The 14,233-nt window shown below is 43.3% G+C and overlaps 1 protein-coding gene across 3 annotated transcripts in view; it reads right to left on the minus strand.

Annotated features, from left to right (window-relative positions):
• gab2 (GRB2-associated binding protein 2) overlaps positions 1 to 14,233 on the minus strand; it is a 118,752-nt gene that overhangs the window by 53,308 nt on the left and 51,211 nt on the right. For 2 of the 3 annotated variants that reach the window (XM_060944147.1, XM_060944146.1), the window contains exon 2: positions 4,860 to 5,160. In XM_060944147.1, the coding sequence (XP_060800130.1) occupies positions 4,860 to 5,121 (262 nt within the window). In that variant the 5' untranslated portion in view covers positions 5,122 to 5,160. Of the gene's footprint in view, positions 1 to 4,859; positions 5,161 to 8,799; positions 8,851 to 14,233 lie in introns of those variants that run through there. The other variant, XM_060944148.1, reaches the window with a different exon arrangement.

Below are 14,233 nucleotides of genomic sequence, written 5' to 3' on the forward strand. Positions count from 1 at the left end.
AGGTCACAACCGGCCGTACGTGCTCCTACGGCTAGTCTACGTGCAAAAAAACGCAAGAAACGCACGGAGGGCGTGCGTGTGACGTGCTGATTTTCGAGCCGTAGACTGGCCGTAGAGGTTCTTTGTCATGTCAAACAAACTCTACGGGCACTCACATTTTTTTCAGGTTGCAAGACAAACTTATGGCCAACGTGCGTCTTTCTCCATGAACCAAAAAAAAAAAAGCAGCGATTTGGGAAACGCCAAAAATCACACGGCCAAAAAACCGTATGTCTGGTTGTGACCTAGGCTTAAGGTTTGTGCAGTTCAATATATTTGTCAACCAAAACTTGTATTTTCTACTTCACCTCCACTCTCTGGTGTAATGCATGCTGGTGAATTGGGGACTTGTTAGGAATTAAATTATGTAGCCTACCAGATACAGTATTATTTATTCAACTTAAATTCTGGGGGGGGGACGACATAAGATTTTTTTTCTCCCCAAAATGGTCAGAAGGGGAGAGTTGGGACGGTTCCTGTTACAGTTTTTTTTTCATGTGGTTTACAAATATAAAATTGTTTAAAATTTTTGTTAAAAATGTGGGCGTGTACCTGCATGAGGACGAAGCTTATTTCATTCCTTCTTGAGAATGGAACCGTTTTGTCTCATCAGGTTTTGGGTCAGCTGGCATTTTTCTATCGCTGTACCAGCATCATGTGTTCATACAGTTCATATGTTACAAGTTTTGATAATAAATACAAATTAAACATGTAGGCCCAGGTATTTTATTCTTGTTCCATGTCTCCCCACTACATCCCAAGTCTCCTAACATAGTGTCCCATGTCTCTCTGCAAAAATAAATGGCAGAAACAGTGAAGCCTGAAGGCCAGTATATGTGACAAGCTGATAAACTAATGCTGTGGTCAGAGGGTGGAGTAAATCCTCTCTAATGCGATATGAATGTGACGCTACCTGCAAAGAATTTCACACAATCTACAAAAGCTGAAAACTTGTCCCAAGTCTCCCTGTTCTCCTCTATATTTCTGCCTTGCGCCCATTGTTCATGAGATCCACAGTGACCCTGACCAGTTACTGACAAATAAATGAATAAAAGCTGAATAATTTCCCAAAAATAAGGAAATAAACCGGGGCGGCACGGTGGTGTAGTGGTTAGCGCTGTCGCCTCACAGCAAGAAGGTCCGGGTTCGAGCCCCGTGGCCGGCGAGGGCCTTTCTGTGTGGAGTTTGCATGTTCTCCCCGTGTCCGCGTGGGTTTCCTCCGGGTGCTCCGGTTTCCCCCACAGTCCAAAGACATGCAGGTTAGGTTAACTGGTGACTCTAAATTGACCGTAGGTGTGAATGTGAGTGTGAATGGTTGTCTGTGTCTATGTGTCAGCCCTGTGATGACCTGGCGACTTGTCCAGGGTGTACCCCGCCTTTCACCCGTAGTCAGCAGGGATAGGCTCCAGCTTGCCTGCGACCCTGTAGAAGGATAAAGCGGCTTGAGATAATGAGATGAGATGAAGGAAATAAACCTGCAGTATGATACAATGGCACCTATGACCAAAAAAGAGACACAAGCTCCCGAGACATGGACAAACGAAATGCTATTGTAACAGACGAAAATATTTTAATTTTTCCTAGCCTGTACTTATAATACATTAAAAAAAAAAAAAAAAAACAGTCCCATGTATTAGTCCGGTGATGCCCCATCCAGTCATGACCAAAGCACCACCATGATCAACAAAGTGCTCCTGTCAAAAATGGAGTTTGAATGATTTACAGAAGCAATGCAATTTGTTAAGCGCTATTTTCTTGATCGCGGAAAACGTTCTCAGCAACTAAGGATTTGAGCAGGTGGGTAAGGCAGCCTTGGCAAGCGACATATTGAAGGATAGAAGAAGAAGAAAAAAAAGGATGCATGTGTTCTGCATACATGAGCTCAAAGATGCCCACTGCTGCTTACTATTACTCCGAGTGACAACGGGGAGATGAACATTATCCCTCACACCCTGACAGCAGGGGCAATTCTGCTCTCTTGGACTCAAGGATGTCTTGCGGGCTCCCAGTAAATAAGGTGAATGATTTCTCTGGTGTCACTCGGGAAGCATAAAACGTCTCTTTAAACCCCTGGCTGCATTATTTAGCCAATTTGCTAAGCCACTGTTGAATCTGTTTAGATTCAGCGAGATATGTTGCGTATCTCAAACGCTAACGACTTACAGAAATCAGACAAGCCACTGGAAATCCTCTCTGTCCCTGGCGTCCTGTTTCAAAAGGAAATGCGTCAACACACAATCAAATCTGTGAAGCCAATTTCATTACCACTTTAATTATATCTTCAGTGTTGTGAACATTCAAATGTCAGTTCACATGAATGATCACGGTCACATTTGGTGTAAATGGAAAAAAAAGTGTGTAAACTTGATTATTCCTGCTTCAGCCATAGTAGATTTTAGAGATGCACCGATTGACCGGCTGCCGATTGGAATCGGCCGATTTTCACGTGATCGGCCATGACCGGCGACCGACCGGTCAAAATTAAAATATGCCGATTTTCTGCCGATCAAAACTTGTGTATCACATAGAGATGAAAGAGGAAATACTCGTAATTCGCAACTAAAAAGACCGCAGCTACACTGGCAGCTTGAACATGCTTTCTAGTGCGATTGTGTTGCGCTTGCGCAGAACAGTGTCAGTCCTGCGTGCCGAACGAGCTCTGGCGTGCGCGTGCCGTTAACAAAGAACACCTGTCTTTATTAAATATGATATAATGGCATATGGCAGTATGACTGAAAATTATTTTTGTATTTTTTGTTACTGAATGTGGGAAGAAGAAAAGGGCTGTTCCATAAGGGTTAAGTTTTCAGACCTACACTACCGTTCAAAAGTTTGGGGTCACCCAGACAATTTTGTGTTTTCCATGAAAAGTCACACTTTTATTTACCACCATAAGTTGTAAAATGAATAGATCAGTTATGGCCCTTTTCCACTACCCTTTTTCAGCTCACTTCAGCTCGCTTCAGCTCACTTCAGCCCGACACGGCTCGCGTTTCGACTACCAAAAAACAGCACGACTCAGCTCGCTTCAGCCCTGCTTAGCCCCTAAAACTCGCACCGTTTTGGAGTGGGGCTGAAGCGAGCCAAAGCGAGCCGAGTGAGGCTGGGGGCGTGAGCAGACACTCCCCTGTGCACTGATTGGTGAGGAGGAGTGTCCTCACATGCCCACACACGCCCCGCGAGCACGCTGGGATCTGTAAACACCGCAAACCCGGAAGAAGGAGAATTACGAGAATTATGAAGCCTTATGCGCCTCGCCTCATCTATACGCTCTTGCCAGTATCTGTTGGCGTTGTCGGTGACAACAAGCCACAGAACCAAGACCAGCAACACTAACGACTCCATGTCCTCCATGTTTATTGTTTACTATCCGGGTCGTGAGACTACCGCTTAAAAGGTCACTGATGTCACTGTTTGCGCTGCTTAACGACATCACGTGACATCCACCCACTTTCGCTAACTCCACCCAATGTGTCCACCCACTTCCAGCCAGCACGGTTCAGCGCGGTTGTAGTCGAAATGCAACTCCAACAGCCCCACTCAGCTCGACTCAGCACGGCACGGCTCAGCCCAACTCAGCCGCGTTTGTAGTGGAAAAGCGGCATTATTTAGATAGGTCAGTTTTATAGCTTCTCTAAAGAGCTCAACTGTTTTCAGCTGTGCTAACATGATTGTACAAGGGTTTTCTAATCATCCATTAGCCTTCTGAGGCAATGAGCAAACACATTGTACCATTAGAACACTGGAGTGAGAGTTGCTGGAAATGGGCCTCTATACACCTATGGAGATATTGCACCAAAAACCACACATTTGCAGCTAGAATAGTCATTTACCACATTAGCAATGTATAGAGTGGATTTCTGATTAGTTTAAAGTGATCTTCATTGAAAAGAACAGTGCTTTTCTTTCAAAAATAAGGACATTTCAAAGTGACCCCAAACTTTTGAACGGTAGTGTAAATATGAAAGTGTTCCAAAGCAATATATCCAAATATAGTGAATTTTTTTTTTTTGTGCCAGATATTGGATGTGAAAAGAAGAAAATATATGTTTGTGGTTGTGTGAATTTCCCATTACAGGAATTAATACGTTAGCCTGTTCCCAAACATTTAGTTAGATTTATACAAAGAGAGAGAAAAAAAAAAAGTGTCTTTTTGTTTGTTTTACAACCTTGGTTGCACTTGATTCCATTGGAAATTACTCTACAAATACACATTTGACAAAGATGATAGAATGGCTATGGTACAAGTATGACTGGAAATTATTTTTGCATTTTGATACTGAATGAAGAAATGGGTTGTTCTATGAGGCATAAGTTTTCAGATCTAAATAGGCTTATGAAAGTGTGTTCCATAGCAGTAGGCAAATAATATATGAGGGGGAAGTTGTTTTTGTGCCAGATATTGGATGGGAAAAGAAAAAATATGTTTGTGTGAATTTCCTATTTCAGGAATTAATATGTTAATACCCAACATGAAGAAAGATTTTACAAAGAACAATGCCTTTTTGTTTGTTTTCAACCTTTGAGGTGTTGAAAATTTATTACTGAAAATCTGGCAGAATGTTCTATTAAAGAAAAGATAAAAAGAAAATAGTCTTTGTGTGTGCTGTGAAGTGGTTTGAAAAAATGAAATCGGAATCGGCAGGTCACACTCCATGGAAAATCGGAATCGGCCCAAAAAATTGCAATCGGTGCATCTCTAGTAGATTTCAGAAATTTGTGATCATGGCTTTTTATTTTTTTTAAAAAATGTATTAGGACCGAGAAGTGACCCTTGCTAAAGCTTATATTGTCTGTGAACAATATAAAGGTTTACTCACCATGGGTGTCTTCAGACTGGTTGAATCCACAAAGTTGGCAGATGGAACGAACCCAGCGGTTCATCTCGTCTTCGGTCTCTGCCACCAGGTAGAAGGTTCGTTCAGCTGTTTTGATATCAAACACAAAACTGTCCTGGAACTCTTTACGCTTGAAAGTGAGTCCTGCATCGACCTGCTCACAGCAGTGTAGGTTGATGATGCGAATGGGCTTTTTGGCGTGGTCATTCTTGTAGTACTCCAGAACATCTGCATCTCCACTCATGCGCCCACTGCGTAGGATAAACCAGCGCTTCTTCCAGGCCTGAGGAAGATCAAAACAGCAGATCAGTAAGCAAGAATAAAAGTCATAGCTCCACCTTCCTAGGATAATCCATGCAGAATCTATAAGTACTTAACCTTATTTAAAAAAAAAAGTACTAATAAATAACGATAAATTTTTTTAAACACCTTTTTTTGTATTTAATTTGGAGTCATGATGTTTCTGAACAGTATTTCAGTGTCCAGAATTTCAGGCAAAATTATTTATTTAATACATTCATCTTCAGTAATCGCTTTAGGTCAGGGTCACGGTGGATACAGAGCCCATCCCAGGAACACTGGCCATGAAGTAGAAACACACACTGGATGGGATGCCAGTCCATCACATGGATAATTACATTATAGATTTCATTTATTATACGCACTAAAGCCATTAAAAATAAATAAGGTGGGGGAAGCCATGGCCTAATGGTTAGAGAAGCAGCTTTGGGACCAAAAGGTTGCCGGTTTGATTCCCTGAACCAGCAGGAATTGCTGAAGCGCCCTTGAGCAAGTCACCTAACCCCCAATTGCTATGGAATCAATTTTGTGCCAAAATGTTCATACAATACTTTTGAAATATCAAACAAAAACGACAAATCAAAACAAAAAAAAAAAAGTCAATTTTTTTAGACTGGCAAACAAATTATTCGTGTAATCGTGCAAAATATCAGTCTATTACTCTTCAGAAACCTTTTATTTTTGTTCTGCGTCTTTCTCAGTTTTGTTTGACGTAATTTATTTTGGTTGCGATTCCAGCTCTCTCGTTTGCGCTCCCTGACTTTTTGCTTGCAGTTTTGGCACAAACTTCACGTGTGGGTGGGCTGTCCAGGAACGCATTCCCATTGGCTAACTTGTGTTTGACTGACAGCTACGCTCAGTGATTCCCCCGAAGGCTGTTGCGGCCATTTCCTACTCGGATTCTGGTGGACTGTTTGACGAGTGACCGATCCATTGACGGTAAACAAGGATCGAGTGGACTTCAGTGGCGACTATGATACTGAATTAATTCAACAAAGTGTAAGTGCGGGACAGATGTGTTGTACGTGTTGCAGTAGTGCACATTATGCAGGTGTGTTTAACGTTAGCAAGACAGCTATTATATTGGGTAGTGGAGCTAAGGCTAACGTTTGACTTGCCACGAAACACCTGCATAATGTGCACTACTGCAACACATACAACACATTTGTCCTGTACTTGCACTTTGTTGAATTAATTCAATATCATAGTCGCCACTGAAGTCCACTCGAGCCTTGTTTACCGTCAGTGGATCGGTCACTCGTCAAACAGTCCGCCAAAATCCGAGTAGGAAATGGCCGCAACAGCCTCCGGGGGAATGGCTGAGCGTAGCTGTCAGTCAAACACAAGTTAGCCAATGGGAATGCATTCCTGGACAGCCCACCCACACGTGAAGTTTGTGCCAAAACTGCAAGCAAAAAGTCAGGGAGCGCAAACGAGAAAGCTGGAATCGCAACCAAAATATGTTACGTCAAACAAAACTGAGAAAGACGCGGAACAAAAATAAAAGGTTTCTGAAGAGTAATAGACTGATATTTTGCATAATTACACGAATAATTTGTTTTCCAGTCTTAAAAAAATTGACTTTTTTTTGTATTTTGATTTGTTGTTTTTGTTTGATATTTCAAAAGTATTGTATGAACATTTTGGCACAAAATTGATTCCATAAATTGCTCCCCAAGCTGCTCTGGGTACGTTGTATCTTGCTCTGGATAAGAGTGTCTGCTAATGTAAATAGATTTAGATCATAAATTTGGGAAACATTTCATCACATATGATTAATATCTCACACACACACACACACACACACACACACACAACATGCTGTAAAAATCCAAAGCTAAAATAAGGTATAAAGAATTTTTTTTTTGTAATTTACTTTATATCAGGGGAAAATAAGGAAGCAAAAAGATTTTTTGGAGTGAAGTGAAAAGGACATCGCACAAGAAACTAAAACAGAGTTGTTCAGTTAGGGTGCAGATCTTCCTGATAGAAACCTAGATTAGGTTCTAAGGAAAGTGTGTTTAAGTGCGTCTGTGTTTGTGTGGCTTATCTGAGACAGGTGTTACTCCCCCATATTGTTTCCTGTTCATATACAGCTGAGGAGGAGCTACACACACTCCAAATATACACATCAGAGACACACACACATGCAAACACACGCACACATACACACACACGAAAAATCCCCCCCCAAAAAAAAAAAAAAAAAAAAAAAAAAACACCATGACAACTGCGTCTCTGGTAAACACACCTGCGAGGCTATAGTGGGACATACAACCAGCGACAGTGTGTTTGAAATAATAAATGTCTGAGATAGTAATGGAGGCTCTAATGTAAATAAACAAATCCACGAATGTTCGGGCCTAACCATGCAGTGTAATATCTGGAAAATACTTATAAGAAACCTACATGACAGACAATCAGTTAAGCTTCAGTTAAAAGAGCAAAGAAAGGGCTGATTTTTTTTTATTTTGAGCCCTTAAAGTGCCATTCCACCACTGGATGTATTCTTTGGCATAAAATACAATATATTTTATGACAACATGACTAGACAGAGAAATCTTTTAGCTTCAAAATGATATATCAAACATAATTTTTTGATAACGACAAGTATATTAATTTTGCGACCAAAGTCACCTACCCTTTTAATTTCCGCGCGGTAGTGAAACGTGATGTCATCGGCAGGTTCCCCTTCTTGTGTACCACGTGTCGGTCTATTTTTAGACCAGGAAACCCCCAAAGTGAGAGAGTCCTTTCTCCTCGTATATGGGGGCCAAAAAAATAGCGAAAAATTGAGTTAATCTTTGAGTTAGCTAGATTTATTGGTATTATTTTTATCACGTTCTATCCGCCATTGCTGATAATATGTGCCACGTCACACGGTACACAAGAAGGGGAACCTGCCGATGACATCACACGCGGAAATTAAAAGGGTAGGTGACTTTGGTCGCAAAATTAATATACTTGTCGTTGTCAAAAAATTATGTTTGATATATCATTTTGAAGCTAAAAGATTTCTCTATCTAGTGATACCATTTATATATGTTGTCAAAATATATTGTATTTTATGCCAAAGAATGGGCGGCACGGTGGTGTAGTGGTTAGCGCTGTCGCCTCACAGCAAGAAGGTCCGGGTTCGAGCCCCGTGGCTGGCGAGGGCCTTTCTGTGCGGAGTTTGCACGTTCTCCCTGTGTCCGCGTGGGTTTCCTCCAGGTGCTCCGGTTTCCCCCACAGTCCAAAGACATGCAGGTTAGGTTAACTGGTGACTCTAAATTGAGCGTAGGTGTGAATGTGAGTGTGAATGGTTGTCTGTGTCTATGTGTCAGCCCTGTGATGACCTGGCGACTTGTCCAGGGTGTACCCCGCCTTTCGCCCGTAATCAGCTGGGATAGGCTCCAGCTTGCCTGCGACCCTGTAGAACAGGATAAAGCGGCTAGAGATAATGAGATGAGATGCCAAAGAATACATCCAATGGTGGAATGGCACTTTAAGCAAACAAATCTTCCAACAAAACTGCTCATATAAAGAGATTGTACACTGACTATTAAAAACGCCTTTAAAATATTTGACTAAATATCTTTTGAAATGTTTGAAATGCTTGGCGTTGGGAGTCACATCTTACAGAGACACAGAGAGGAATGTTTTGTGCGGAGAGAGGGAGGGAGAGACAGCCAGATGATGGAGAGACGCTGTCTGGCCCACAGCCAGCAATCCACTTCCGTCCAGCCTCTTTCTCTCTGCACAACACTCCTGCTGACACAGGATCCTGCAGGCTCCATCAACACACACACACACACACACACACACACACACACACAGCGAGCGCGAGATGGCCACCTCCGCCACCAAAGCATGGAACCAAGGACACTCTTTCCACTAACCCCCCGCCCCCTCTCTTCCCTTTCCTCCATTCAGTCCCACTGTCCAACAGGAAGCGGAAACACGGATCCCACTGCACATCCTGTGTTTTCTCAAGCCTGCTGTTGACCTCCATTTAAAACGCTGTTCTCACACCCTTCTCCTAGCCCTACTATCACAGTGCGACTGTTATTCAAAGAGTCCGTGGAACAAGGAAAAACAAGAGCATAATACAAGTGCTGAAATCTACCGATATTCCTGTCCATGTGATGAGATCAGATTCGGAGCCCTACTCTTACAGAAAGCTATTTTATAGACTCGCCCATCTTTTTCATTCATTCATGTTCAGTAAACGCTTTATCCTGTGTAGGGTTCTGTTGGATCTGGAGCTCAAAGTGCAAGGAGGGGATATGCACGGGATGGAAGTCAATTTCCAAATTACCATACACATTTCACACACTCCTTCACACCGAGGACAATTCAGTGAAGTCAAATCACCACATTCCCAAGGGGTTTGGGGTGGCTTGAGGAAACTAAAAGAACCTGTAGGAAACCCACTTGGACATGGGAAGAACATGCGACACTTCAAACACAGACAAGCTCAGGACTGAAACATAAATGAACACAATCTGCACAGTAGCGCGCCGAGAATATTCCATCCATCCATTATCCGTAACCGCTTATCCTGTGCAAGGGCGTGGGCAAGCTGGAGCCTATCCCAGCTGACTACAGGCGAAAGGCGGGGTACACCCTGGACAAGTCGCCAGGTCATCACAGGGCTGACACATGGGTGGTGTTTACATTAGACCTTATCGTTTTCGTCGCGGATGCACTGTCCGTGCACATTAAAACGCCGGGAAACGACTCCACAGGCAGAACAGTTTGAATCCGCCAGGGCCCACGTATTCAACCCAGTACGTATCTGATCCGGTGCTGTGTAAACATTGAGGAACGAGGATACGCAGTGCTGAGCTCTAGCTGACGTCGTCATTGGACAACGTCACTGTGACATCCACCTTCCTGATTCGCTGGCGTTGGTCATGCCACGTTGGTCATGTGACGCGACTGCTGAAAAACGGCGCGAACTTCACTTTCTGCTATTTGTCCCGAATCACTGCTCGTGCGCTTTACTCGCGCTCTGTGAGCTGTGCAGGGCTGGAGTGCGCACCCTCCAGAGGGCACTCGCTGTTCAGGGCGGAGTGATTTGGAGCGCAGGATACCTGCGGAGCCGAGCGTATCCGTGTATTGGCGTTGCTGTGTGCACGCGAATCGTGTATTGGCGTTGCTGTGTGCACGCGAATCGTTTTAAAAACGTTAATCTGATGATCCGCTGATACGGTCCAGGGTTTTTTCTAGAAAAATTTAGTATGAGGGCGCTCACCATGGCGAGGGAGCCAAGCGGGGGGGGTGCCAGTTGTCCCCCCCCGCCATGCAAAGCCTTTGAAAAATGCTCCAATGGGACATTCTGAGGCTATCTGAGAGGGAAATTGTAACAAATTGTCTGTCAACATTGAAAAAGAAAGAAGTAATCTTCTTCTGCCCCGGACAGTCTTTGGCTTTCTTCCGCTTCGTGCCGCGGGATGACATCTTTAAATGACCAAGTGTCAACAAAAACAACTCGCGAACTACTTCTGTCAAAAGCTCCCGCGCCGGTGGGTGAAAGGTCATTCAGTCTCGAGAAATCTCGCTCTACAAGTCAGCTGACCTTGTATGTAACCCATGTCAAATCTCGCGAGAGCAGCCGCGACAAGTAAACAACTAAACATGGCGCCTCAGTCTGGAAAACGCCAATTCGGATTGTTTTTGCACCGTCTGGCGGTGTATCTACTATGATTGGAATATTTTTGGAGCAATTATAACGTATTTGATGATCAGACACATTGTCACGTAGTGTTGCTGGGATGTTTTCACGGAGTCGGTAAGGGGGCGCACGCTGAGAGTAAGAGGGCGCAGCGCCCCTGTTCCCCCGTTTAGATGAAAGCCTGCAGTCTAATGTAAACACCACCATAGAGACACACAACCAACCATTCACACCTACGCTCAATTTAGAGTCACCAATTAGCCTAACCTGCATGTCTTTGGACTGTGGGGGAAACCGGAGCAAAACCCGCGCAGACATGGGGAAAACATGCAAACTCCGTACAGAAAGGCCCTCATCAGCCACTGGGCTCGAACCCAGAATCTTCTTGCTGTGAGGGGACACTGAGAATATTCGGTATGAGCAATTTTACCAGAATTGGCTTTAATAATGAGAAAACACAACCTACAGGGAGCTAAAATGATCATATTCACTCCCCCCAACTCAGAACACTTTTTCTGAACAAAATCCATTATGAATTCTCAAATTTTTAAATAAACTTCCTGCTGGTTTAGATATAGCGGTCTCTGCTGATTTTGGACATTTTGGTGAGATCAACTGAAAAAGCGTTGAATATTTAAAACAGATCAGAGCAGTAAGGAATAAAATGTGTTTTCCTGCAGCAGCCTATCAGGTTGTTTCGCATTTCATTTTCTACCCGACTGATTATGAAATGTTGGCATACACACAGGAAGATGCACACGTACTTCAAAGTGCAACATTTTTATCACTGTGGAATGCAGACAGAATCATGCCACCATTCCCTTCAGCACATCAGCAGCGAAATCGCTCTCACTGACTAAAGAGCATGTGAAGCCTAAAGGCATAACTGTGTGGAAGCCAGGTCTCACTGGGCCTCAGAATAATGATACACAACTGATATATAAGACAGTAATGAATACCATATGAATTATACTAATTTATCTTTATATCTTGAACCTGACTGGTCAGAATATTTGACTTTGTTTTATAGTACGTTTTATATTAACAATGTTCATTGTAGTACATTATCATTTCTCTATCTAATTTACGCTTGAATAGAACACTCTCCATGTAATCTACATCTAATAATGAAAAATAATCACGGAGTCGAAGCTTTCTGTAAAAAGACGTTTATTTAACACATTTTGACAGGAGGGCGGCACGGTGGTGTAGTGGTTAGCGCTGTCGCCTCACAGCAAGAAGGTCCAGGTTCGAGCCCCGTGGCCGGCGAGGGCCTTTCTGTGTGGAGTTTGCATGTTCTCCCCGTGTCCGTGTGGGTTTCCTCCGGGTGCTCCGGTTTCCCCCACAGTCCAAAGACATGCAGGTTAGGTTAACTGGTGACTCTAAATTGACCGTAGGTGTGAATGTGAGTGTGAATGGTTGTCTGTGTCTATGTGTCAGCCCTGTGATGACCTGGCGACTTGTCCAGGGTGTACCCCGCCTTTCGCCCGTAGTCAGCTGGGATAGGCTCCAGCTTGCCTGCGACCCTGTAGAACAGGATAAAGCGGCTAGAGATAATGAGATGAGATTTTGACAGGAGTTAGTGTCAGCACTTTGTAACAGTCAGTAGGTTTTCCACCACATGAAAGTCTTCGCACTTCCTGCTTTCTTGGTAACAAGACAAGCTGTGTGCATTTTCTTTTCTTTTTTAATCTTATCAACTTCGAGAGACGGAGGGGGAGTGAAGCTAGTGAGGGAATAACTTTTTGTTCTATCCACATTCACTGGCTATGAGCAATCACACGCTCTAATTGGCTACTCTACTACGAGGTTATCAGCTCATATACCATGAGTAGAGAAAAACAAAATGGCGGAGCGTGTTGCTGAACCAACCGAGGACGAAATAAAAACTACTCGAAAATAAAAAAAACCCCAAAAATAAGGAATAAAAAGTATATGATGGTAAGAACATACCTTTTTAAATTTTTCAAGAATTGTTTGTTGACATTCTAAGTGCAAATTATTTTGTCGGATGTTTTGTATAAAGTTTTTATTTATTATATTTGCAAAAAAAACCCCACTTCTGTCTCAAAATCCAGTGAATGTGGATAGAATAAAACAGTTATTCTGCTCAATTTTGTCATACATGGCTTACAGCCAACTCAGCGCTACGCACCTTGTCGGCGATCAGCTCATGTACGACTCGATTTCATGGAATAACTGTTAACTAGATATTGTAATGGAAGCGATATAACAAAATAACTTGTTTCACAGACATTCCAAGTCAATTTTATTTGTATAGCACTTAACAACAGACACTGTAGGAAAGCAACATTACAGACATGTATAAATTCTGGATATAAATTTTAAACATGTCAAGTTATAAATTTATTTCTAACGAGCAAGCCTGAGGTGACTGTGGTAAAGGAAAAACTCCCTGAGACAACATGAGGAAGAAATCTTGAGAAGAACCAGACTCAAGAGGGTGATAACAGATACAGTGTTTATAAATAACTCGCTTTTATAACTGCAACTGGTCCAAAAGTGCAATTGTGTAACCAGGAAATTCGTTATAGTTTTTACAATTTGTTTAAATTATCAATCTTTAACTGATGGAGACCTGATTGCAAGACTGTTCATGGGAACTGCAGTCTTATGCCATGGTAGCAAAACAGTTTGTATTAACCGTCCAAAGCTATCTTTTAAGAGTTCTACATTCCAGAAGAAGAAACCTTTGTCACGTGCACACTGAAATTCATACTCTGCATTTAACCCATGCACACCAGAGTTAAGTCCCAAGGTCACCCTACGTTAACCTAACTGCATGTCTTTGGAGGAAACCCATGCAAACCCTCACCGGCCATGAACCCAGAACCTTCTTGCTGTGAGACGACTGCACCAACCATTACACCACCTTGCTGTCAGAAGTGGGATTTGAACCCACACCTCCAGGGGAGGCTACAACATGAACGCAGCACCATATGGCCCTTTTCCACTACCCTTTTTCAGCTCACTTCAGCCCGACACGGCTCGCGTTTCGACTACCTCAGAGCAGCACGACTCAGCTCGCTTCAGCCCTAGTCAGCCCCCTAAACTCGCACGGTTTTGGAGTAGGGCTGAAGCGAGCCAAACCGAGCCGAGTGGGGCTAGGGGCGTGAGGAGACACTCCCCTGTGCACTGATTGGTGAGGAGGAGTGTCCTCACACGCCCACACACGCCCGGCGAGCACGCTGGGATCTGTAAACACCGTAAACCCGGAAGAAGAAGAATTACGAATTACGAGAATTTCTGAAGCCTTATGCGCCTCGCCTCATCTATACACTCTTGCCAGTATCTGTTCGCGTTGTCGGTGACAACAAGCCACAGCACCAAGACCAGCAACACTAACGACTCCATGTTTATTGTTTACTATCCGGGT

Source organism: Neoarius graeffei, chromosome 17 (genome assembly GCF_027579695.1).
Source record: "Neoarius graeffei isolate fNeoGra1 chromosome 17, fNeoGra1.pri, whole genome shotgun sequence".
Lineage (NCBI taxonomy): Eukaryota > Metazoa > Chordata > Actinopteri > Siluriformes > Ariidae > Neoarius > Neoarius graeffei.